Source organism: Pteropus alecto, unplaced genomic scaffold (genome assembly GCF_000325575.1).
Source record: "Pteropus alecto unplaced genomic scaffold, ASM32557v1 scaffold160, whole genome shotgun sequence".
Classification (NCBI taxonomy): Eukaryota; Metazoa; Chordata; class Mammalia; order Chiroptera; family Pteropodidae; genus Pteropus; species Pteropus alecto.
Genome location: NW_006429864.1, coordinates 1,410,553 through 1,437,070, shown reverse-complemented (window position 1 = coordinate 1,437,070; position 26,518 = coordinate 1,410,553). Strand labels below are relative to the sequence as shown.

Sequence of the window (26,518 nt, the reverse complement as noted above, 5' to 3'; positions counted from 1 at the left end):
AGGTAGAGAGAAGGGAAAGAATGACATCCTTGGGAATGGTAGTGTCCCCCAGGGGCTCCATGTCTTGAAATCCCGCCTCGGCCTCTCCCCTAGGCAGCATGCATACAGCCTGCAGGGGCGTGGGCAGGTTTAAAGAACAGGCACCTGGCCACACACATAGCCACACACCTGTGCAGAGCCCGCCCTCTGCCCTCCCCGCGTAGGAATGGCGGGCTCCCAGCTGCCGCCGCCACTTCTACTGCTGGCTCTGGTGCTGCTGCTGAAACTTGAGGGGGCTTTCTCTGCTTCCTCTGACAACCCTACAGGTAAGAACAGGTAAGGAGGAGGACATACTTCTAAAAACCTGGAGTGGGGCGTACCGCCCAGCCACACAGCTGGCATCTGGGCCCCTCTCTCAGACCATGCTGATCTGCCAGCCACTTTCTTCCCAAGCGCTGTTCCTTCTCCCAGAAGCAAGATGGGTGGTCATGAGAACAGGTGGAGTACTCACACATCAACTCCCCGCCCCAGCCCTGAGGCTGCCACTTCTGCGACCCCAGCATGACCTGAGCCAGCGAGAGGCTGTATAACTAACCGCCTCATACCCAGTTTGAGGTTGCCAGCCCCCAAGGGGAGCAGGACCCTAGGACCATGGGAGGGGGAACAAGAGCTCACTACACATCTGTGGCCCCCAGGAGAAGTTCTTGGTGTATGACTAATTTTCTTTTGCTGCTATGTAGGATGGTTCTCAGGGTGAGGAGTTGAACTTATTTTTTCTAAAATTTAAATTATAGTTGACATACAATATTAGTTTCAGGTGTGCGATATTCAACAAGAGTTGAACTCTTCCATCACCTCCCTGCTCACCAAATTGTCACTTTCTCTGACCTGTGTCCCAGCCCCAAACCTGTAAAATCAGAGCGGAGGCCACTATTTGTGGGACATTTATTGCAGGTAAGGGCTTCACTTAGAAGGGACCGCATTTATCCCCATTTCATAGTTCAGGTCTCCCAGCCTGTGCTGGACGTGGATTAGAACCAGTTGACTTGGCCCATGCCAGCCTCCTGGTCTAGAAGTCTCTGTGCAAAGCAGACTCCTGGCACTGTGCGTAGAAACAGCTTCACTTTACCTCTGGTCAGCTTTCTAGCAGCTCATGAGCCCCTGCCTACTCTGTGCTAGCCACTCAGTAGAGCTTGTGTTCTCCACTAGTTTTCCTCAGTTCACTTTAAAAGTTCAGCTCCCCAGAATTCTGGCTTGGCTTAGGATCTACTGTGGCCCCTGAGCCATCTTTATTTCTGCAAAAACTTCTCGTCATCTGGATTTTTCCTCAAACGGTGATGGGAAACATTTCGGAAAGGCTGACCTCTTAGTCCTTGACTCCTTGAAGATCCTCGAGGGGCCCTCTTCCCACCTTCCCAGTCACCTCGGGCCAGACTCTATCATTCTGAGCCTCAGCCTTCCCATCTGTAAACTGGGGATGAATCCAGGGCATTGTGCCTCTTCTAGGCTCAGCTGTCATCCCCACAGGGCCTGAGAGACTGGGGATCTGCATGTGGACCCAGATCCTCTTAGGCCCAGTGCTGGGTGTCATTTCTGCATTTCTACTGCCTAGAATGAGGCAAGAGAGGAAGCACAAAGATCTGCCTAGGGCAAAGTGGACAGGGTGGAGTAGGGAGTGGTCAGCCGATGAAAAACTTGTAAACAGCTAAGGTGCCCAGCAGCTTGGAACTAGAAGAAAGTAATTGTGGGAGGTGGCTCATGAAATATTTACCCCCTCTCAGCCTGGCCCCTGGGGTCAGTGCCTGGAAGCAGTAGGAGCCAGGCAGCAGCTGGAATGAGACTGGCGGGGAGGTTCTGCTGACTATTCCCAGAGTCTAGTCCTCTGTCCTCCCATTAAAACTCTGAGTTTGGCCAGCAGGACCTTCCAGGTACCTGTGGAAGGAGATTAGGGTTGATCCTCCCTGGGAAGCTCTGAAGTGGAGCTGTGCAGCTGAGGATCGAGGGGCACCCACATGCGCAGACCCGCATGAGCTCTCAGAGGCACTGACTGCTAGTGATGTCCATTTTAAAGACAAGGAAACTTTTAGAGTCCCAGAAGATTTTAAAGAGTCTGTCTGCATGCTGCCTCGGTTGCAGCCATTTCCTGTATGCAGAAGGTTTCTGGAGCCTGGAAGCAAAAGTAGGGGTTGTGGGGGTCCGACATGGACTGGAACCTGGGCTGTGGGATTTGGACAAAGAGCTCCAGAAAGGGGCACCTCATTTCCCCACTGAACACACACGGTGTACTAAATCCTCCAGGTTCCCCTAGGAGGCAGGGGCTTACTCTCTGGGGTAATAGGGAAAGTGGCATCCAGAGAGGAGATGGGGCCGGGATCACCCACCCTTTTTCCTAATTATCCTCGCCCTTCACCCTCGATGGTGTTTTCTTTCCAGGTGTTATGAATGAGACTGCGACCTCAATTTCCAAACCTTGGACTCCTTTTTCCTCTAGCCAAAGCTCCCCTAGTTCAATGGAAACCTCCACCTACCACTTTAGCTCCCCACATTTAGAAGCAGGCTTCACTAACCACCCTGGTACCCCTAGTTCAGGGAAAGACTCCACGACCTCCCACAGCCCCCCAAATTCACAGGCAACTTCTACCACCCAGCCTAGCTCCAGCTCCACAAGTTCAGGGTTGGCACCCACCTCTCCCCAACCAGAAACAATCCCCCACCTCAGTTCTGGCTCTCCCAGTTCAGAGCTCATCCCCACCTCCCACTCCAGGCCCCCGAGTTCTACCTCCCTGACCCTGCACTGGAGCCCCACTTCCCCCGGCCCCAGAATGGAGCCCTCTCCCCCACCCTGGGCCACCACTGACAATACCTCTGTGGACTCTGGCCGGGGTGAGTTTTGGCAGCGTTGCTGGGGGTTGGGGGAATGGCTAGGGTTACCAGGCTGCAGTTCTGGTTTAGGCCACCAGGGAGCGACACAGACTTGAGAATGTGTTGAGATGGGCCACGCCTCCCCGCCCCAAGTATTGCCTAAAACTTTTCAGGCCTCTTTCCTTCCGTGCACATTTATTAAGTGCCTAGTGTATGTCAGGTCCTGTGAGACGCAGCTATGTTGGGAGACAGGTTATAAGTAAATTCAGTATGTGTTTGTAAAAGAACAAAATAGACAGAATAAGGGGTAAGAGTATGAGTGGTTAGAAATTTTTAAAGAGTGATCAGCAAAGGTCTCAGTTTGAAGGAGGTGAAGGAGGGAGCCACGCGCTATCTGAGGGGAGGGAAGCTCAGGTAGCAGGTCTGTGCAAAGGTCCTGAGGTAGTACTATGCCTAGTGTTTTTGAGGAAGAGTGGGGTGAGTGCAACGGGGTGAGTGGGGTACTAGTGGGAAGGCAACGAGAGTGGGGAGGTTGCAGGGTGACCACACAGGACCCCTGGGGAGTCTAGAAGAATCTGTTTCAAATTAATATGTTGGCTCCAAAATGTTCAAAGAGGAGTGCAAACATGAAGTGTGAGGACCTTTTGCTTAAAGTCAAAGGATGTAAGCCATCTTCACGAAGTGTCCCATTTCTCGTGCACCCCAGGAAGGCTGCTGCATTTGGGAACAGAGTTATAGATTTTTCTCACTTTGCAAGAATTCCCGAGAATTCCTTATGGAAAAATATATTCAAAAGCAAAAGGATAAAAAATGTGCTTTAAAAAGGTTACAGCAGTGACTGGAGAGGGAAGCGAGCATGGCTTACTGAGAAGGGACTTAAAGGCTCTGGGCCCTGGTGGGTGTCTCAGCCTTTGGGAGGGTAGTGTCCAAGGCTGACTCGGGGCTCCTCCCCTCAGCTCCAGGTGACACCGGGGCCCCTGAGTGGCACAGGACCCCAGGAGTGGTGGTGGCTGTGTGTCTGCTGATATCCATTTTGCTCATTGGGTCTGTGGTAATGGCCATGAGGAACTGCCACCAGGGTGTGTCTGAGTTCCGGAAGCTGGATGAGGTGTCCATGGTGAGGTGGGGACTGGGCTGGGGGGAGTCACCCTCCAAAGCAGGGCAAGCCCCTGGTGCCTGAATGCCCTCTTGTGTGTGTTCCTTTTCCAGGGGGACATGAGCCATAGATTATCCTTTGCCCATGACCCACCTGAGTGATTCCTGTGGGGCCAAGAGAGAAGAGGGGTTTGGATGGGGCTGGGGCATCTGGGGAGGGGCAAAGCTTGCAGGAATAAAGCCCCTACTGTTTCTTTGAGGCCTTCTGAGTCATGGATTTGTATGACAAACATTTTTGAGTGCCTATTATGTGCACTCCAACCATTTCTCCACCCTCATGGGGCCCACAGACTCAAGGGGCAGGGACAGAGCAGAAAATAGCCAGAGTGTAAAATGACATAATTTCAGATGGTGCTGAGGGCCACAGAGTCACAGGATGGGGCTGTGGCTGTATCCCAGGGGCCCATGTGACCAGGCAGGGAGGTCTCTGAGGAGGCAATATTTGAGCTGAGACCTTATTGGTGAGAAGGAGCCAACCTGGGGAAAGCCAAAAGTGTATCCCAGGAAGTGGGCACAGCAAATGCAAAGGCCCTGGGGTAGGAAGAACTTGGGGTGTTTGGGAAATAACAAAGAGGTGAACAAGGTCAGGGTGGGGTAAGGGAGGGGTGAACAGGGGCTGTGTGGTCCTTGAGAAGGAATGTGGGTTTTAGCGAAACACCATGGGGGATCTTTCAGCCAGCAAGTGCCGGAATCTGGTTGGCTTTCCTTCAAGTCTTTGCGGGGCAGATCGGCATGGGAGAAGGCTTTCTGGGAGGCAAGGACGGTTCTATGCAAAGGCTTAGAGACAGGAAAGCACCAGAAACATGCAGAGAACAGGGAGTCAAAATACCCCCTGCCGCATTGCTCAGTCTTGCTTTCCAGGTCTGAGCCAGCTCCTCACTCTCTCCCTTCCCATTGGACAGGAGGGAAAACCCAGTCTGGGAGGGGCAGGCCTGGGGTTGGGGACCCTCGGCAGGTCAGTGGACTCTTCCTGCTGCCTACCCCTCACCACCCTTCAGGACCTTCAGGCTTCTCTAGCTGGGACACGGAAGCTCTGTGCTCCTTAGCCATGACTCAAGCCTGGAGCTGCCCCAAGACTAGATTTACCCTGCTGTGAAACTGATGGTCAGAGAGGCCAGGGTCAAGGTCACCCAGCACGTTGGGGTGAAGCCTGCTTAAGGGAGGGTCATGCTCTAATGATTCTTGGGGGCAGAGAGGATGGCAGGGCCTCTTGGGCAGGTAGCAGTTCTGGTGAAACATTAACTTGTGGCTGCTCTGGAGGCGGCAGCACCACAGGAACCCTTTGCCTGTGGCTGCAGGGCCTCCCCATAGTTATTCTTGGGGGCCAGGGTTCCTGCTGCAGCTCCAGCCCTGGCTGTTTGTGGAGGGGTTATTGACCAGAGGGACATTGATATGCCTGAGGCAGCACAGGATGGTGGAGCCTCCAGGGACCCCTGAGGGCCACACCTTGTGGGCTCTGCTGTGAAGCATGTGTCCCAGACCCCAAGCTGATAAAATTCTCCTATTTTTACATCAAAGCTGCACCTCTCTGTCTCTGTCTCTCTGTGTCTCTCTGTGTCTCTCTGTCTCTCTGTCTCTCTGTCTCTCTCTCTCTCTCCCTCTCTCTCTCTTTCTCCATTTCTCTTTCTTTGTCTCTCTCTCCCTTTTTCTCTCTTTGGCTCTCTGTGTTTCCATCTCTCTCCCTCTCTCATAAGCAAACACAAGAACAATTAAACTTAATATCCACCTACCCTATCCCCACCTATACACTTGGTCACCCTCCTGTCCACTCTCTCTCACGCCTGTCTTGGTGACACCCTCATGCCCTCCCAGTCACTCTGCCAGCCACCTCCTGGCTCAGTCTTAAAGATGGTATGTGGGTGTGTCCAGTCTGGGCTGGCATTCAGAGAGTTAAGGGGCTCTGCTGGGGGGACCCTGGACTGCCCTCTTGGGCAGGTCCAGTCCTCTCCTCCTCCATTCCCTGGGCAGTCACAGGACTCAGCGGTGGCAGTGAGTGCCAGGCAGGGCTTCACAGAGCTTGTGTGAGTCTGGGGGTTTCTCAGGTGGTTGGTGGGGATTCCCAAACCCTCCAGAGCGTGCTGGGAGCTGACTGGCTCTCCTAGGGGACCCGGGGCCAGGGGACTTCTTCCTGAGGGTCCTGATGTTCCTGGGCTGCTGACCCCAGCAGAGAATGGGGAGGGAGCTCAGGGAGTATGTGTGGGCACCAGGCCACTGCCCCTGGACAGAGGCCCCTGCAGAGATCTGGGTGGTGTCTCATTCTGGTGCCTGTGTTGTGACCCAAGCTACCTCAATTGAGCATCTGTGGGCTCCAGGAGGGGATGCAGGGTGCAGGAGTGAGCTCCCCATCTAGGGGGATCTCACACAGCATAGCTGGGATCCCAAGACCTGGAGGTCTCATACCCATATCTCCAGGTTCAGAGGCACCTGCAGCATGAAGCGCAGTGGAACAGCGCTCCCTTTCCTGCTAAGTGAGGTGAGCAGTGGGGGTTGCCTGGAACAGGCCATGGAGGTGGGGGTCCCAGCACCCTCCCTACTCAGAAACACACAGAGCTGCCTGGAGACACTCTTACAGGTGGGAAAACTGAGGCCCAGAGAGGTCAGTACAAGTCTGGGAATCAATCCAGGTGTCCAGCCTAAGTCTGCAGCCACCGCTTTGGGGAGCAAGGGGCCAGCGGGGCAGTGGTAGCTGGGACCATTCAGGTCTGGATGGAAGGTTTTTGATTGCCCAAAGAGGCCACACCTTTGGGGCAGGGCCAATGGCCCCATTCTGGGAAACTGAGGCAGGATTAAAACATGGTAGTAAACAGGATTCAGGTATTGAACTCATCCGGCAGGAGCTGGATTTGAATCCCAGGCTGGTCACTGACGCCTATGTGGCTGGTAACCTCTCTAGGAGTTTTTTCTTGTGTAAAAAAAATGGGTTAAAATTGTGTGGCTTGAGAGAGGTCAGGATGAACTGGTCCCCTACAGCAGGCAAGGTCCTGCACACATTAACACATTTATCCATGCCCTAGCTCTCTGTGGGAGAAGGAGAAGGAGGAGGGCAGCCCCAGTTTACAGATGAGGAAACTGAGACTCAGAGAGGTTAGCCCACCCTCAGGGTGAGTGGCTAAGGGAGGTTTGAATCTGGACCTTCAGGACTCTTGTCTGTGCTCTAAACCCCTGTGGTTGAGCTGAGGCTCCCAGTGCTGTGACTGTCCAGGACTTTTCCCATTGTCCTCTTTGACATGGTGTGTAGAGAGGCCCTGGACAGGCAGCTCCAGTGACCCTGGCAGCTGGCTTACTCTTTGAGCTGCATTTTCCTCCTCTGTAAATGAAGAGCTCCTGGTGCTCCCCAAACACTCGGTTTACAACATCAGTCTTTCTCATTGAGTGCTTGCTATGTGCCTGGACCACTGCTGGGCATGGGAGACACAGAGGCTTATAGGCTGGGGCTGGGGAGACAGATGTTAAACTAAGACAAAAGATAAAATGTGGGTGTTGGTGAATGTGAGTGAGGCTGCTCAGACTGGGCTGGAAGGGCTTATCTGAAGAGGTGATATCTGAGCTGAACAATAGATGAAAACAAGTAGCCAGCCATGGAGAGGGCTGGAGTAAGGGTGTTCCCTACAGAAGGCACAACTCCTGCAAAGGCTCTGAGGCAGGTTTAAGGAGCAGTCACAATTAGAAAGTTGGTGGGGCTGGGGCAGGTTGAGTGAAGGGAGATGGAGGAAAATGAGAGGCAGCAGTGGGGTTGGCAGGGACCGTGTGAGGGGTGTGAATTTTGTTCTAGGGGTGCTGGGAGCCACTGGAGCAGGCAAGGGACAGATTTAGGTTTCGTTTTAAAGGCAGGACTTGGAATTACAGCCAAGGCCAGCAGATTTCAGGATCTCGGGGACCAACGAGATAGACAAATCAAAAGACAGCTCTCAGCCTCCCTCCAAGCCTTTCTCTATCCAGCCCTCCTCTCCCCACCAGGCCTTCAGTTGCAACTCCAGCCTCTCAACCAGGAAAGCAATTATTCTGGAGTGGAAGGTTGATTAACACTGCAGCTGAGAGGCCCAGAGGCTCCCCCTCCCCCGATTCCCCCTACAGCTCTGAGAGCCTCCAATCCTCACTTCACCCCTGCTCTGGATGGGGAGAGGCAGCCTGGCTGGATTCTGGGAGCTGCTGAAGCACCCATTGCAGGTGCTGTTCACTGCTTCCTATAGGGCCTGTCTTGCATGTTTTACTTTCCAAACCAGCTGAGCCCCTCACAAGTCCAGACCCAAACATCTTGCTATCTTTATTGGCTCCCCCTGGGAATCACATGACACTCAAACTGAACCTGAATTGGCCCAGATCTTGGTGCTTTCCCCCAAATCCTGCCCCCACCTTTGCATTCATGTAATGGTAGCCCTACCTACCCAGGTAATTGTAACTACTATTTAACTGTGAAATGACTAATCACCCATAATAACCACTAGTTAACCCTTGAATCTCCTTGAACACCCCACAGGCATGGCCTGTCTCTTAGCCTCCAAAGCACATCCCAAATCTACTCGTGGACCTCACCCTGGTCCATATCCTACCAGATGCTGTCCAGCCTCTGCCCTGCCCCTAACAGTCCCTACTCCCTGAAGCAGGCACAAGGGGCTTTTTACAATCATAAAGCAAATGACATCCCTTGAAAGCTCTCAATCCACTCCCAGAATCAACTTCCAACTCCTAAATCCTCATCCAACCCTTGAGGCCCTGTATCAACTCCCTGCTCCATTCCCACCTTCTGCTGTTCCTCAAACCCACCAGCTTACTCCAACCTCAGGGCCTTTGCACATGCTATTTTTTCACTGCCTGGTGTGCTGTTTCCCGAGCTCTCTCCTGGCCAGCTTTTTCTCTTCTTTCAAGTCTCAGCTCAAAGTCGCTTCCTCAGAAAGGCCCCTAACTATGCCTAAGTGACATTATTCACACACACTCCATCACTCTCCAGGCTCTCACATGGTTTACTTTTCTTTCTAGCATTATGGGAACTATCTTTGCATATCTGTTGAATGAATAAATGAGTGAATAGTAGTTTTCCCATCTAGAACTGAGTTTCCCTGAGCAGAAAATGGGCAGCTGACATCAGTGGGTCCTCTGTCCAAACTCACCTCACCTTCTCCTTTCCCTGAACACCTTCCCAGCTGCTGAGAACCTCCCCCCTTCTGGGGGAGGCTGAGTGTTGATTACTTAGATTTCTGCATCCTAATTCAGGTGCCAGCGGTGCGAGAGGGATGGTCAGTTGTGCTCAAATGGGAAAGACAATCATGAATCCTGGGTTCTAGAAGGATCAGATAGATCTGTGCAAAGAGGTGGGTGGGGGAGCGGAGAGGCCCCCAGCTGTGTGACCCGCAGCAGGTCATTTCTCTCTGAGCATTAACATCCTTCTCTGTGACATGGAAATAAGAGGAGGAAATGAACTATGTAGTGTGCCTGCACCAGCAGAGGACCTGATATGCACTCCTCTCAGATTCTTCCCTGCCCCTCTCACCCTGGCTCTGGCCCTGATCACCCTTGTGGTCTTGGACCTCAGTTTTTCCATATGAATGTTTACTCTGATGGTGGAGACAGTCTCAGTGGGGAGGCTCATGGGCAGAGCAAAGGAAGGCTGGGCCGCCCTGTAAATTCCACCTCTCCTGCATCTCCATTTACTTCTTTGACTCCTAGCACACACACCCTTGGCTGTGGGTTCCAGTTTGGGTGCCAGGTCCTGGGGTCAGTACCGCGGACAGCTCCCAGCCTGTAGCTGGTGCATGTGGCCCCCCTGTCTTTTATCACCAATGATGCTGAGGAATTGGTACTATTTTCATTCATTTTGTATATGGGGAAACTGAGGCATGCTTGCCCTAGACCATATAGAATGGATTGAACCCAGCCCAGATATGTTGGGCTGGAGAGCTCACACTTCCATTTCTTCAAATCAACCTGATTCTGTTTGATTTTTTAAAAAGTTTGAAATGTTTACTCAGAGCATGCTTGCAAACAACACCTCATTTAATTTCTCCTATTCAGTTTTTCCTTCAAGAAATAAACGGAGGCTCATAATCTAGAATCCCATCTCCACCATTTATTTACCAATTGCAACCTTGAGCAATCACTAAACTTCTGAGCCTCAGTTTCCTTATTTGTAATATGAAGATAATGGTATAAAGTGGCCTCATTGTGCCCTTGTGAGCTAATCCACAAAGGATCCTTAGAATAGCACCTGTGTGGAATTAGTGTGCAAGAAAGGTTAGCTATTGGTACTGTAATTATTATTCACTTATTTACTTACTGCATGTTTTATTTTTATATTTTAATAAATAATGTAATTTGATAAAATACCACTACAGTGAATATTATTATAACAAATAGCAATATATATTACATAATGTTATCAATAATGAATATACTATGTATTAATTGATTAATGAATAAACATTTCTGTAACGCCTATAGTGGGACAGGCACTATTCACATCCTGCAAGGTTGAAGTCCACTTCCCCATTTCATAGACGAGGAAACTGAGACTCAGAGAACTAAATTCACTCAGGGGGAAAGCAGGGCTGAGATTCAACTCTCTGGGCCAGTCCAGGTATCTGGGTGAAGGCATCTCAGAGTCTCATGGTCCCCAGGGCCCCAGGGAGGTCGCAGTACTAGGAACTCACTGATGTCTTGCCACTGTTTCCCCAGCGGGTTCGAGAGTCTTCAGATTCTGGTTCGGCCCCTGTGAGTCCCCTTGGCAGTGGTGTCATCTGGAGACGCCTCTCAGGAACCCCGTTGCTACCACCATTATCAAGCCGCTTCAGGCCCCCTGGAGAGACTGAGCCCAGTGCCTGTGTGGTGTTCACCATTGGGGCTCGAAAGACAGATCAAAGCCACGGCCTAGCTTCAGGCAGGTGAGGAGTCAGATGGGGATCCAGGGTGCTGGTCTCAAGACAGGAAAGCACCTTGTCTAGCTGGACCTTTCTGTAGCTTGTTCAGAAAGCATTTATTAGCCACCTACTGTGTGCCAAGCCTGCACTGGGAACACAGCCAGAGGCAAACAGATGCTCACAGGTTCATGGTAGAGACAGATTCATACCACCTGGAGAGATGAGGGTGTTGTGCAGCCCAAAGGTGGCTTCTGACCCAGCATTAGGGGATGGGGCATGAGGAAGAACTGCTTGGAAGAGGTGGCATCTAAGCTTAGCCTGAAGTATAAAGAGAAGTCAGCCAAGAGGAGCACAGGGAAGGGTATGCCAATGAAAAGGAACAGCTTATGAAAAGCCTCAGACTCAAGATGATCAGGTGTATGAGGAGCTGAATACAGTGTGGCTGGAGAGCGAGAGGGGAGTCTGGGGAGGTGGGCAGGGGTTGGACCGCACAAGACCTCATAGGATGAAATGGGGAGAGCCATGGGTGGGTTTTCAAGGGAGTGAATTGATAAATTGGCATTTTAAAAAATTCCCTGTGGCTTCTGTAGAGAGAACTGTTAGAGGTAGAGGTGAAGGCAGCAGGAGCCCAATGAGGAGGCAGCTCTGGGTAGAAGATGGTGGTGCCTGGACCAAGGCAGGAGCCATGAACTGGAGAGAAGTAGGCAGATTCAGAAGTTATGTATGAAGTAGATACACCAGACATTGCTGGACATCAGCAGAGGGTAAGAAAGAGGGGTACTGGTATGGACAGCTCCTGGTCTTTGACCCATCATGTGACATCCTTTTTCATCCTTGCAATGATGCCAAGACATGGGGACACCATATTATCCCCACTTTCCAGGCTTGGGGAGGGTAAGTAATAGTTGGCCAGCAGCAGCCCATGTCCCCCACCTCCGGACCAAGTTGTCCCTCACTGTCAGTTTTGGAGGGCAGGGGATTGAGAGGAAAGGCAGGAACTGAGCCATGAAAGTAAAGTACAGAGAGGTGTCACTTATTTTGTATCACCAACAAGATGTGGCAGTTCTGGGGCTTGAGTTCAGTCTGTCTGACTCCCTGACCCAAACATTTTCCATTTCTTTAGCCTAGAGACATAACTATGGTAGAGGGTAGTGTCTCCATAGGAAATATCCTTGAAATATCCTCCTGAACCCTTTGAAAAGATCAGGGCTCTTCCTACTTCTAAATTTGCTGCACCAAGTCACCCCAAATACCTCCCTACCCCAGTCCAGAGTCCACACTGCCCAGCCCTGCTCTTGTTCACATCTACTTCTGTTAACCGTGATAGAAAATGTTCTCACCCTCCCTTTGCCACTTTCCAGGAAATTACCACTGAGATTACAATGCCTGGTGGGAAGGGCTTTGAGTTTCTAGAACTGGGGAAGGGAGGGGCAGGCCTGTGAGGTGGGGCCTGGAGCATCACAGGGCAAATGAGATCCTGCCATTTCCACTGAGGGTCTGAGCATTGGTGTGGCTATAAAAGGTGTCCCTCTTTACCCACCTCCACTGTTAACAGCCCTGACCAGAGACAGCTTAGGCATTCGAGGGCACTGCCGCAGCCTTCTCCATTTCTCTATCAATCCCAGATCCCTGCCGTGCATGGGTGGGTTTTTTTAGGACTCCAAAGAGACCCCATCTGGGGCTGAACTGCTAAGCTTACTATCCTGAGCTTGATGGAGGAATGGCCATCTGTGCTTACCTCTGAAGACTAGAGCCCTCGACTCTGCGTCCAGACTGCTTCTTGCTATAGTCAGTAGGAAGGGTTGAGGACCCGCCGCTGTTCAGCTTTCAGCACCTTCTGGGCGGATGGCGCCCTGGTCTGAAGGTGCTCTGGAACTCCTGACTTCAGCACCTACACGTTGAGGACAGCTCCTCGCTGTCTCATCCACCCTGAGCCCCTGAATCTACTATCTTCTTCCCTTTCGACATCAAAAGGAAGAACGGCGCCTTGGCTTTGCGGGGTTTCCCAAGCCCCTGTCTCCTTGATCTTTATTTGGCAGCAACAGAGAGAACAACTTCTGTCTTCTCCACTCCAAGCCTATGTCTTGACGTTTTTTTCGTTCTGCAATGGAGGAAACGGCAGACCAATCTCGGGGCTGGGGTTCTCTCTAGCTCTTGTCTCCAATCCCTACTCCCAAGTTCTTTTTCCTCTACTATCCTTCAGAACCACTGGGCATAGACAGCTCCTCCGTGTCAGCACCACCTTGAGCCCCAGTTTCTACCTTCTCCCGCTCAGTGCCCCCGGCACAGACACCTGCTCGCTGTCTCCTCCACTCCCGGCCCTTGCCTGACCAGGGCGCAGACACTCCTCGCTCCTGGGGACGGCTCTCATACCCTGCTCTCCCTGCTCCCCTCCTCTGGCGTATGGAGACCTCAGGGGTCCAAGAAAGGGCTGAGGCATCCAGTGAGTTGAACCTCGCTCTCAGCCTCCAAGGCTTAGCCAGATCCCCGAAGCACCTGTGGCGGCAGCCGAGGCGCCCCATCTACATCCAGCAGCGCTTCCACTCGGACCCGGACAAGTCTGCGGGCCACAGCGAGCGGTACTGGGGCCCGCAGCCTGGGCTCAAGAAGTCGCGGCGCTCCTGGCCTACCTCCTTCCACAGGCGGTAGGTAGGCGGGGGCAGGGCCCTCCAGCGGCGTGAGGGAGGGGCGCGCGGGGCCTGGCAGGAGTGAGGGAGGGTTCTTTCTTCTCCAGGAGGTGGGGGTCTCTGCGGCTTGGCTGAGGCTGGTGCTTTGGAGGATAAAAGCTGTTTTTACGTGGGGTGGAGCTGGGGGTGGTGGTGTCATGATTGCTTATGGGTGTGTGTGCCCAGGTGTGCCAGGTGCAGTCGCATTTGAGTGTGTGTGTGAGTCTAAACAGTTGCCACTTTGTGTGTGCTCCAGCTTTCTGTGTGAATGTCTACAGACAGCTGCATCTCTGTGGGTGACCAGAAGTGCTTGTGTCTGGGTACATCAGTTGTGTATGTGCCTGTGTGTTTCCCCTTGTGGTGCCTGTGGGCATGTGGATGGGTGTGACTGTCTTCGCTTCAACCCAGTTGAGGTCCTCTAGCCCCTGGAGTGTCCTCCAGTGTTTGTGGAGTTGTGGCCATGGCTGGCATCTGAGAGGGCCAGGGCAGGCTGTACATAGCCCTGGGGGAGGAGCCTCCTCTGTGGCCTGTCCTGCCACCACCATCCCCCTGCCTCAGCCCATGTCACGTGAAAAAGGAGGGGAAGCTTCTTGGGGATCCTAATCACAGGGTGTTTCTTCCATACAAGAAAGGATGGGGTGGAGAAGGAGGAGTAGAAGTGGGGGAGGGGCTGTTTCTCTTGTTTCATATAAAAGGGGTATGGGGAGAATAAGAGAGAGACAGAGACAAACAGCAGGTGAAACAGGGATCTTTGCGGAGTAGAGGCAGGAGTCTCCAGCTGCTGGCCCAGGGCTTGAGGGACAAGGAGCAGGGTCCAGGAGCCCCAGGCCTCCTCGAGTGGGAGGGGGGGCCAGACACGGCCAGATCTAGAGTCCTGGGCTTTAGGCCAAGCTGGCGACCTCTGGTGAGTTGCTTTCTTCTCTAGATCTTTATTTTCTCCTACCTTGTCCATGGACCTCTTGGGGCCACTGGCTTCTTGATCAACAAGCCTAGCCTAACCCCCTCCCCCCTCAGCCTGGCCTTCCAGCAGCCCTGGGAGGTGTCTGGAGCAGCTGGGCCCCATGGTCCAGAGGGGTTGGAGCTGTTCCCAGGTGACCCAGCAGGCTCCCTGCCCCCACCTCCCAGCTCCTCTTGCCCCCCCCACCCCCAGTGACTCATGATTTTCCATCTTCAAGAAAAAACAAACAGACTGGGTTTGGGCCCATCTGGGGAGAGAGCCCACGTGGATCTGGAAAGTTCTGGAAGGAGTGCATCCCTGTGAGTGTGTGAGTGCGTGCATCCTGTCCATGCATATATGTGCTGATGTTGTGTGTGTGGGGGGGTCAACCCTCTGGAATGCTGGGTTTAAGGCTAATCTTCTGGGTGCTCCCCAGCAAATGGAGGTGTTTCACTGAACTTCCAAGTGTCAGTAAGATGCAAACACACATCCATACTTTCTGCATTTTGTTGAGAACTTTCTGTGCCAGAGCCTGGTTCTTACTGTGGCTCTTCTCTCCACTGCTTCAGGTAGATCACCTGGATCTGGGAGGGTCCTAGCATGTTGTTCAGCAAGCATTTATTAGCCACCTACTGTGTACTTGGGATACAGCCATGGGCAAGCAGGTGCTCAACAGGCTCATAGTAGAGACAGACTTATACAAAATGGAGAGATCGGGGTGCTATGAAGCCCAGAGGCTTCTGATCCAGCACTGGGGAGCAGAGAGTGAGGAAGGATTGTTTGGAAAAGGTGGCTTCTAAGCTTAAACCGAAGGATGAAGAGAAGTCAGCCAGAGGGATTGTAGGGGAAGAGCATGTCAATTAGAAGAAACAGAATGTACAAAGCCTCAGACTCAAGAGGATCAGGTGTGTGAGGAGCTGAATACAGATCAGTGGAGCTGGAGGGTGGGAGGGAGGCTCTCTATTCATTTCTCAAGCATTTATTGAGCACCTACTGAGTGCCAGGCCCTGAGGGCACAGCTGAGAGTAAGGTTGGATCTTGTCCTACCCTCAAGGGGCTAGTCGTGAGACAGAAACAAATCAAATAATCATGAATATTTGTAAAATTAAATGTAAAATTGTAGCTGTGACTGGAGGGTGCTCTGATCAGGGAGGGCTTTCCTGTAGGGGGTGATGCTCCAGCTGTGACCCCTAAGTGTGGCAGAGGAAGAGTGTTTGGGAAAGGGCACAGAATGAGAATGAGCCTGGCTGTTTCAAGAAGTAGCAAGGATTGGGGATGAAGCTGGAGTACAGTGAGCCAAGAGGAAGGGGGCAGGGTGGCCAGCAGGGGTCAGACCTCACAGGGCTTCCTGGAGAGGTGTAGATTCAAATGAGAGGGCAATGGGGAGCCATGGGAGGGTCTAGAGCAGAGGAGGGTGAGGTTAACTTGTGTGAGCATCTACACATGTGATTCAGCCCCCACTCTCTTCTCTCTGTCTAGACTTTCCACGGGAATTTGGACAAGTCACTTCTCCTCTCCAGATTTCAGTTTGTCTGTAAAACGGTCATAACAGGACCTCCCCTCTCGCTGGGGCTGCCTGGTGGCAGAGGAGAAAAGCACCTGCCCAGGGCAGGGATGCTCAAATGGAGTGAATTGAGACAGTGATGTGCAAGGGAAACCAGAGACTGCTGGGCACCTCTTCAGGTCATGCAGCACTCAGATGCACCCCTCCTTCAGCCTGTGCCCCTTACCTGGCAGGGTTTGGGGCCTCCCAGGGTCAGGCAGATTAGAATTCCAATGGTGAGTCTCATCTCTGTGGCTCAGGTTCTCCATCTAAAAAGCTATTAATAACGCATGACTGTTAAAACTGTTAATAAAATATTTACAATTGAATCTATTAATGAAACATTAATATGAAACTATTGATAAAATATTAATGTCAGAGGAGCCTCTGGGACTTCAGAGGGGATGAGCATTAAGCATTAAGTGGAAGAGGGCACAGCCTGGAGAGCCCACCAGCCCTATCACTCGTGGCTATATGACCTTGGGCCAATAAACATACTTCTCTGTGCCTCAGTTTCCCCATTCCCCAAATGAGCATAGTAGTCCTCACTTTTGAGAATTGCTCTGAAAATCAAGTGACTTTTATATGCACAGCCCTTGGCTCAGAGCCAGGCAATAGGAAGTGCTATTTGTATTGATGTGTTTAGTTTTAACTTTCTGTTTCCTGTCTGTGATTTCAGGGGAGGAACAGAATCCCTCTGTGCCTCAGTTTCTCCTTGGGCACATGAGGCTATTACAAGCCGCTCCCACAAGGCTGGGGTGGTGTTAAGGCTCCTTGGATGGACCCTGGCCCCAGTGTCTCCACCAGGCCCATCCTGGCAGCCTCTATCCCCTGGAGACCGGCTATAATTAGGTGCAGCCACAGCAACTACAGATGGTATTTTTGTCTTGGGGACAGCGAGTCTAGTTCCCACCAGGTGTCTGGTTGCAGGCCTATGGGGGCTGAAGGGGGCTCCAGCCAGACCCCTGGGACTTTGTGTCTTCCTGCGCTCCAGTGTGACCCCTCTCTGAACCTCTACTTTCTTTTCTGTAGAACAGGGACAATAGTATGGTAGCGAGGTCAGGAGAGGGTCAGGATCTCCTCACTGCGGTGCCTCAGGGTCCTCCATTGAAGCCCTGATTACCCCAAGCTGTACCTCATATTCCCCTAAGCGTGCCAGAAATGTGGGTGCCCCAAAACTGGTACAGTCCCCAGGGGCAAAGCCCAGGCAGTTGGGGGAGGGGGGGCGTCATCCCACAGCAGGGGCACAATTGGGCTCAGAGCATCTGTGTGGCCTCAGCTGGGAGGCCTAGTTTCCCTGGACCTCCGTGGCCTCTGCTTGTGATGTGGGAATTCCAGGTCCTGCCTCCAAGTCCTGCCTCAGATTTGGTTTCCTTTCTTGCAGAATGAGGCAGGGCCACCCCAATCCTAGCATTCCAAGGGTAAAGCACCTGGTATAGGCCCCTGAATTCCCTCAGACATCAGAGGTAAGTCCTCCCTTTCTTTCCAGGTCCTCCCTGGGTCCTTCTTGGGACAGTGGGAGGCAGCTGATGCTTCACAGAACGGAACGTCTGGCGGGAATAGAGTGCGGATGTTTGTCCAGTGGAGACAGCAAGAGAGGGAAAATGATCCAGAGATAGGGCCTGGGGAATGTCAGAACAGGCAGGGGTTATATGGGGACTTGTGGAGGGGGCCTGGAGGAGGGGGAGCTGGTTTTCCATCCTACCGCCCTAGCATGAAGCTTTGTATCCGTTACCACCTCTCTCTATGCCTCATTTCCCCCGTCTAGCAAAAGAGTAAGAGTTTGTGGTTTCCGGGGAGCTCCTTGGGGACTCCGGGCCTCAGTTTCTCCACCTGGAAAACGGGCAGAGTGGGACTGGAAGCACTGTCTGGGCAGCCTCTCGGCAGACCCTCAATGGAGAGCACGTCTCTTTCTGACTCCTGCATCTCATTCTTTTCAGCCAAGTTAGCCCAGCAAGCAGCACTGTCGTAGGACATGTTAGCAGAGGAAAGTGGCTGTAAGATCAGGATTCTAGACCCCATGGGGCCTTCCCCCAAAGAGAGAGAGCAGAGTGGAGCCCAGCTCCATGCCTCAGTTTCCCCATTTATCCTGGTGGGGACCTCCCAGAGCGGTCCAGCAGCGAGGCGGAGCGAGTGCGTCCTCTGCCCCCTTTCCGCCGGCCCCGCCCCCGAGGCTGTCCAGAAAAGTTCCCGCACCGCCCGCGCTGTCTGCAGCCTCCACGCTGTCCCAGCGATGCAGGGCCCACCTGCGCCCGCCCTGGCCCCTGGGCCTGGATCCCCCCGGGACTCCCCGCGTGGCTCCCCCGGGCTCTTTAGGAAGCTCCTGGTGAACCAGAGTATCCGCCTGCAGCGGCGCTTCACCGTGGCCCATCCGCTGTGGTGAGGCAAGAGGAGGGCTGGAAGAGTCACAGTCGGGGACAGCTGGGGCGGGGTTGAGGGCCGGGGCACGGACGCTCTGCCTCTCCTACTCTTTCGCGGTATCTCTCCTCCGTCCTATCTGTCTCTTGCAGTTGGTGACTCTCTTTCCATCTCTGTCTCCCCACACACTGTCTGGATTCATGCCTGGGGGACCAGCCGGCTGTCCCTTTCCAGCTGTGAGGCCCAGAGCAGGATAGGCTGAGTCTAGCCTCTCCTCCTGACCCTCAGGCTGGGGACTGGTGGCCTGAGTGTCCTGGTGGTGAGGGGGAGGAGCAAGGGTCACTTCTCTCCCTGGTCTACTCCTCTCCATCTATCCAGTGCTGGCAACGAGATCGCCTAGGACAGTTGTCACCAACTTTTTTGGCACCAGGGACTGGTGCTCCTATGAGAATTTAATGCCTGATAATCTGAGGTGGAGCTGAGGCGGTGATGCTAGCGCTGGGAGTATCTACAAATACAGATGAAGCTTCGCTTGTTCCCTCAACCACTTACCTCCTGCTGTGCGGCCGGTTCCTTACAGGATGCAGCGAGATGGGGGCGTGGGGAGTTGGGGATGCCTTGTCTAGGGGCTTCACACGAAACTCTCGATGTCGCGAGAGGAAGACCCGATTCGATGGGGGCCTTCGAGGCAGGGCGTAGGTAGTGTAACAGAGGAGCTGCGTGTCTTAGGCTGAGAGTGGACCAGCGCAGTCCCACTTGGTGGTATCCTCCAAGGACTCGTCAGCGCTCCGGGTTAGAATCCCAGACATTCAGGAAGCGATTGTGACTTCGTGGGGCATGGGGCATGGGGCATGGGGGCAAGACTGGGGCCGGGTGTGGGGCTTGTGGGCACCGATTGTGTGTGGAACCTTGCACCAAGTTCTTGCTACATTCGCACCCCCTTAATAACTTGGCACCTGGTGGCTGAGCCTGGAGATCCCTTCTCTAAAGTCACCTGGCGGAGGTGGGTGCAATCGTGACTGTGATGGCGCCATTGCAGCCCGGGAGGGGGGGCCCGGGTCTGGGAGAACGCCTCTATGGCACCAGACACCTGCGAAGGGTAGTCCCTGCCCAGGCTCGGGAGAGAGCTCAGAGGCGTTGAGGGAGGGCCTGCCGGTCTCAGAAGGTGAGGCTGGAGGATAGTGGATACCTTGGAGTGCCCTTTGCCTCAGTTTACCTATTTAACCGATGGACAGATACGCGGTTCCCACAGTCAGGGCGACCTCGACCCACCGCCAGCGTCATGGAACCACGGCCTGACCTCATCGCTCCCAGCTAAGTTTAGAGCAGAAAGAAAAACAGCTGCCGCAACCAGACCTTAACCCTCCGCGCCCGCTCCTTGGATTCGAACCCAGTACCCTGTGGCTTCTCCCGGCCTCAGTTTCCCTAGCTATCCAATAGGTGCGCTTTCTTAGAACCTTTGGGAGGAAGCGAGGAGGGGGAAGGGTCGCCACCCCCAGGCCTCCTCGGAAGGCTGGTTAGGGTATCCATGGCTAGCCTGCCCCTAAGAGCGTCCTTCTGCCCACCCCTGCGCCAGGCAGGGAAGGGTTAAGAACCCCCGCCCTCCCAGTGACGTCGCAAAGCGGGAACTTGCAGGCCCGGGCGGTAGGGGCTTCTGTTGGAGCCGCTGAAGCCTCTGAACAGGCCGCTGGCCGGACAAAGCCGAGCGCTCTCGAATTTACCCGAGTGAGGCCGGACATAGCCGAATGTTCCCTAGCGCGTTCGAACCTGCTCGAGAGTAGTCGGACGTAGCCAAATTCTACCGAACTCACCCAACCAAACTTAGCGGGACCAGGTCCAATCCCGTTTGATCAGATAGAGTTTAGTCAAATCCGGCCCAGTTTGACCGAGCGGGCCCTAATCCAGCCGAACTGGAGATAATCCCACTGAATCTCGGATGGGGTGACCTGGCAGGGGCCAAAGTGGACGCTGGCCCTTGGCTGGAAGCCCCACGTCGTGTGTGGTCCCCAGCATCTCCTTGTCTCCTTCTTACCCCACTCCCACCCCCCCCAATGCCCGTGACCCATAGGCAGACCCCTCTGCCCTACTGCTAACTCTCCCTCCCGCGTCTCGGTTCTCGCCCCACGTTCTCTCCCACACACTGACCTCTGACCCACAGGAGGATGAACATAGATCTCCCTTACCCGGTCAAGGTGTGGCGGGTGGGAGGGACTTGGTTGAAAGAGCTGGGAGTGGGGGATTGGAGATTGCCCCAGAGCAGGGGGCGTTGTGGGGAGGGTGGTGCTCCCGGAAGAGGGCACAACTCCGGCAAAGGCCAGGAGGGGTAGGAGAACAGGCAGAGCATTTGGTCGAAAATGAAGCAGGGAGTGGGGGATCTGAGGTCGTGACTGGAGCGGGGTCTTGTGGGCTGAGGGTGGGGCCCCGGGCTGTGGAATGGGGACAGGTGATCCAGGGCATGGCCAAAGCTAGCTGGGGCCAGTGCTTCTCCTGGCTGTGGGGAGCCTGGCAACTGGCCGAATCTAAGCAGGACCCAGGCCCCTCCAGAGAGAGGAGTCCAGAAAGTTGTTTCCAGTCCCTGTGAACTCACCATGTGACCTGGACCTCTGTTTCTTCCTCAGTAATACTGGCATCCAGTTGTCGTCCTCAGGTGCTTGATTGCAACTCGCTAAAAGCTCCTTGGGAAGAGTCTACCATGCCCATGTTAAAGATGGGGTGGTTGATGTACAGAGAAAGGCTGAGACCTACCCATGGTCACACACACAGCCACTTGGAGAGAGATTTGAAACTCACGTCCTGGAGTCCAGTTTGGTCCCAGTGGGACGACTCTGGGTACAGATGTGGCAACTAAGGAGTGAGGATGCGGGGTCTTTGATTAAGATGTGACTGTGGGATAGGTGGACAAACCATAAGCTACTGCACGGCCCACCATGTGGACCAAAGGAGACAGAATAGATGCAGGCCACCACCAGCCATCTGCTTGTCAGGACCCTCACTCTGACCACATCTCTTCTACTTCTAGCTTTGACTTAGAAAATGGGCTTTCCTGTGGGAGAAGTGCCCTGGACTCTCAGGCTGGGCCTGGCCTTGGCCAGGTCATTCAGACCTCTGCCCAGTACAGCCAGCGGCGGGAGTCCTTCCTGTACCGGTCAGACAGCGACTATGAACTCTCACCTAAGGCCATGTCCCGGAACTCCTCTGTGGCCAGCGACCTGTGAGTCTGAGGCTGGTGGGATGACCTCCTTGTCCTTTCCTCCTTCCTTCCTTTATTTCTCCATTCAGCACACTTCCTTCGAGTGGCCATTTGAGCTAGACTTTGAAGTTTAAGTAGGAGTTTTCCAGGCAGCTCACTTATTCAGTCAAGTATACCTAGAATGATATCTGGTGTTCTTCTGTGCTTGACTTTGGGCTAGGGTTGGGTGGCAATCCAAAAGCATTAAGGACAATTAGCAGCAATTGAACAAACACCTTGATTTGAGCTTCCTGGTAGCCATAATGAAAAGGGAAATATAATAATATCTGTCTTGCTTCTAAGACCCTTGCTGCTCCTGGGACTCAGTTTCCTCATTTGTGAGACTGGGATAAAGTGAGTGATTGGTCAGAGGGGCTGTGGTTTGTTCCAGGGAAGAGTTGAGTGAGAGGAGCCCAGGGACCAGTAGGGCACCTGAAGGAGTCGTGAAAGCAGGACGTGCTCCGCTGAGGGTATAGTCTGGGCAAAAGCTGAAAGATGGGAATGCGCGGGAGGTCTCCTTGGCCTCCCTTCCTGATATCCCATCTCCCCACAGACATGGAGAAGACATGATTGTGACACCTTTTGCCCAGGTGGGTGTCCACCCCTCCCCACTTCCCGTGTGAGCCAAGCAGACAGAAGCGTCGACCTCTCCCCTTTCCAGTGCTGATCATCCCCCTCCCGACAGGTCCTGGCCAGTCTGCGGACGGTTCGGAGCAACGTTTCAGTGCTAGCCCACCTGCAAAGCGGCAAGGCATCCAAGTATGCAGAGGGTGGGCGGGGCGGGGCCTGGAAAAGAGAGTCAGGGCCAACAACTGCAGCACTGGGGCGGGGCCTGTTGGAGAGAGGACAGGGCGGAGGGCGGGGCCGGGGCCAACAGACCAGGTGGGCTGGGTGGGGGCGGAACCACATGGCGAGCCACCCCTGAACCGGCTGTACTGCAGGAAGGCATCCGTCGGGAACGCCCCATCTGGCAGTCAGCCCCCTCCATCTACAGGTAATGTGCTTGCTCCTACCCCCTCCTCCCACTGCGGGACAGCTGTGAAGTTCCTCTCCATGGTGACCTTCCTAGCCAATGAGTTCTTAAGCTGTGCTCATTGTAACTCCCCAAAGCACCCTCAGAGATGGAGTCTACCACATCCATAGTACAGATGGGGTGGCTGAGGCCCAGAGAAGGGTAAAGACCTGCCTATGGTCACACAGCCATTTAGGGACAGATCTGCAACTCAAATCCTGGGGTCCTGAGTGGCCCCACTGGGAAAGGCTCCAGGGTATAGATGTAGAGATGGAGGCATGAGGGGTTCAGGGTCCCAGAGTGGGTGCAGGGCAGGCCCCTGACTGACTCAGCCCCCAGAGGACACTGGGCAGAAGCTGGCTTTGGAGACACTGGATGAGCTGGACTGGTGTCTGGATCAGCTGGAGACCCTGCAGACGCGGCACTCGGTGGGGGAGATGGCCTCCAACAAGGTGAGGAGGGCCAGAGAGCCATGATCTCTTGCCTCTGCCCACAGTGCCCCCTCGAATTGACTCACCTATCTGAAACCAGCCGCTCCGGGAACCAGGTCTCCGAGTACATCTCCCGAACCTTCCTGGGTGAGCTGTGGTGGGTCACTGCCTGGGCAACATTACAGAGGTAGGAAGAAAGAAGAAAAGAAAGACTATTACAGACATCAATCTGAGGGAGACAGAGCCAGATACGGACACCCCCAGCTACATAGGTGAAGGCTGGACCAGGGAAAGGAACAGGAGGAACTTCTAGGAGGAGGGGGACATTAAAGTTAGGATTTTGAAGCATGAGTAGTTTTCCAAGGAGGAGATGGAGGAAACCAGACAGCTGGGTCTCCAGCTTGGGAGATGGAAAGGACATTGGCTGTTTGGAGAAAAATATTGAGCCCTGAGGGCCGTGTCCAGCAGAAAGGCTCATGGAGGTCCGCCATGAACAGAGGAAGAGACTATAGTCCAGACAAAGACGTTACTCCGGGCTCACTTTGATCCAGGTGAAAATGAAATAGGTTGATCTGGAGGCTTGGCAAAATCTGAGACCTGAGGCTAGGCAGGACAACTCTAGCAGGTGAATCAGCTTCTCTGAGCCCCACCCCGTCCCCGCTACAGATCAGCAGACTGAGGTAGAGTTGCCCAGGAAGACCCCCACAGAGCTCCCGAGGCCCATGTCCCAGATCAGTGGCCTACGTGGGCTCCCCCACAGTGCCAGCCTCTCCACAGCCGCTGTTCCACGTTTTGGAGTCCAGACTGACCAAGAGGGGCAACTGGCCAAGGTGGGTCCCCAACTGGAATGCTGAGACCCAGGTTTGAGTCCTGGATCTGTTTGGATGTCCTATCTTGGGCCTCAGTGTGCCCACCTGTATACTGGGCAAGTGGAGCTAAATATACAGCCTGGGGCCTGGGAGAGGGGGTCGTAGGTCCAGAATCTGGGGAAGTTGGGCTGGGGTCAAGCTCCCGTTCTTCAAATTTTAGGAACTAGAAGACACCAATAAGTGGGGGCTTGACGTGTTCAAGGTGGCAGAGCTAAGTGGGAACCAGCCCCTCACAGCCATCATATTCAGCATCTTTCAGGTAATTCCTGTGCCCTTGGCTTCCAATACTCTTGGGTTTCCTTCACCCTTTCCTCAAGACCTCAAGGGACACATATACTTCAATTCCTCCCTAATACTCCTGAAGGGGATCATTCGATCGGGCATTGAAGGATGAAAAGCAATTCACTATTCTGAACACTTCATTGATGATTGTCAGTAAGCCTCAGCCCTGGGCCCAGGCCCAAAGAGACCTAATTTAGAGCGAATAGGTGTGGGGGTCAGGGATGGACCAGAGAGGAAGGACAGAGACCAAGTGAGTTCAGAATTGAGGGCATCCTGAAAGGGGGCGGAATTGGTGAGATGGATGAGTTCAGGAGACAAGGCTAGGAAGAGCTTTTTAAGAGCGTATGCTGCTACCCAGGGGCTGAGGTCCTGACTAGGGGCCTGTCATGGACCAGGAACGGGACCTGCTCAAGACATTTCAGATCCCAGCAGATACCCTTGTCACCTACCTGCTGACTCTGGAGGGTCACTACCACGCCAATGTGGCCTACCACAACAGCCTGCACGCTGCTGATGTGGCCCAATCCACGCATGTGCTGCTGGCCACACCTGCGCTCGAGGTATGGCCCTATGGGCAGCCCAGGCAGGTACAGGGTGCAGAGAAGCCGCCCCTCACCTTTTATTTCCGTGCCTGCTCAGGCTGTGTTCACAGACCTAGAAGTTCTTGCTGCCATCTTTGCAAGCGCCATCCATGATGTGGACCATCCTGGGGTCTCCAACCAGTTTCTCATTAACACCAGTGAGTCAGGGGGCCCTGCCGCCACCTGTCAATCATGTGATCTCCTGCAGTCCCATCCCTGCTTTGAGCCTAGTCTCCCTGTTCGTGAAATGGCTGTGACAATCTTTCCTCCCTTGGGTGCTTGGAGCTGGTCCAGGTACACTGTAGACATTCAATAAATGAGAGAATAACAAATGTGGCAGAGCTGATCTGGGCCCACTGAGATTTTAAAGTTTGGGGTCCTTTTAGGTATCTGAAAAACTCAGTCAATAAGCAGTTATTGGGCACCTCTTATATATATATCCCAAGAAAGCTAGGGATGAGAGTAGAGCCCTTTCACTTGAGGATCCCAGAGTCTAAATAGATGAAGACTCAGTTGTTCATTTGACCAGCACTCAGTACACACTGTCTCCTGCCATGCCAAGTCCCTAAGGATCCCCCAGTCTCAAGGAGACACAGATGCCCCCAGTCCTGTGGAGTCAGGGCATGTCCGGAGAGAGAGACAGGGTCCTAGAAGGCTTCCTGGAGGAGGGGGCATTAGAGTTGGGGCTTCAATGCATGAGTAGGAGTTTGCCAAGAATTTGCCAAACCTGCCTGTTTGTGGAGTGAGTTAAGTGGGCAGATCTTGAGGCTTTCCAACTACCCACCAGACTCGGAGCTTGCACTTATGTACAATGATGCCTCTGTACTGGAGAACCACCACCTGGCCGTGGGCTTCAAGCTGCTGCAAGCAGAGAACTGTGACATCTTCCAGAACCTCAGCACCAAGCAGCGGCTGAGTCTGCGCAGGATGGTCATTGACATGGTGAGGCCACAGCAATGGATAGGGTGGAGTTAGTCAAACCCAAGCTTATCCCAACTCTGAGCCTGAGCTTTCTGGCCAGTAAAATGGGGCAATGACCCTCCGAGCCTTGGGTGGGATGACCAGGCCTTTGGTCCTAGCTGTGGTTCACACACAAGCGATAGGGAAACTGAGCTTCTGGGGTTTCAGGTGCAACTCTTTCTGAGCCTTTAGTCTGTCTATTTGATATTTTTCAGGTCAGGAGACACCAGTAAGTTTTGAGGCCTTGTGTCTCATTTATTCATTTTATGAGCATTCATTGGGCACCTATTGTGTGCTTGCCCTATGCAATAACCAAGATAGTTCTGGCCTTTCTGAGACTCTGGTTTGTGAGGGAGATGGACACATGAGTGGGAGCCATGATAGCAACCCAGAGGCAGAACTGTGGTAGAGGACCTATAGACAGAGCTGTGATGGGGGGATGCTCAAGGTCAGGTAGGGCTTCCCCAGGAAGGAACACTGAAGCTAGGACCTGCAGGATGGGGAGGGCCGTGGGGTGGTGAGGAGTGTTCCCAGCAGAGGGAACAGCGTGTGGGGAGGGCTTAGAGGGAACCAAGAATCCAAATAAAGAGGAACTAAAAGTTTAGTGAGACGTAGAAGCCTTGGGTGGTGGGCTCCGCTAGTGGGAGCATCATTTGTGGCAGACAAAAGGTTTGGGAAGAAATTTTGAGACTTTTGTCTGACTCTCAGGGAAGCCCATGGGCCACCTGTGGGTCACTCCTGGGCTGGTCTACATGGGACTAGCGAAGTTGATTTTTAAACAGCTGTGTTCAGGGCTTACTTTC

The 26,518-nt window shown here is 53.6% G+C and overlaps 1 protein-coding gene across 1 annotated transcript in view; it reads left to right on the top strand.

The window, feature by feature from the left end:
* The first annotated feature begins 13,250 nt into the window (after positions 1-13,250).
* The window catches only part of PDE4C (phosphodiesterase 4C), a 14,968-nt gene continuing 1,700 nt past the window's right edge, over positions 13,251-26,518 (top strand). The window contains exons 1-12 of the mRNA XM_015586352.1: positions 13,251-13,492; positions 21,371-21,562; positions 22,134-22,170; positions 22,266-22,339; positions 22,522-22,574; positions 22,932-23,053; positions 23,089-23,170; positions 23,690-23,853; positions 24,053-24,151; positions 24,570-24,734; positions 24,814-24,913; positions 25,543-25,697. Of these exons, the coding sequence (XP_015441838.1) occupies positions 13,251-13,492; positions 21,371-21,562; positions 22,134-22,170; positions 22,266-22,339; positions 22,522-22,574; positions 22,932-23,053; positions 23,089-23,170; positions 23,690-23,853; positions 24,053-24,151; positions 24,570-24,734; positions 24,814-24,913; positions 25,543-25,697 (1,485 nt within the window). The remainder of the gene's footprint in view (positions 13,493-21,370; positions 21,563-22,133; positions 22,171-22,265; positions 22,340-22,521; positions 22,575-22,931; positions 23,054-23,088; positions 23,171-23,689; positions 23,854-24,052; positions 24,152-24,569; positions 24,735-24,813; positions 24,914-25,542; positions 25,698-26,518) is intronic.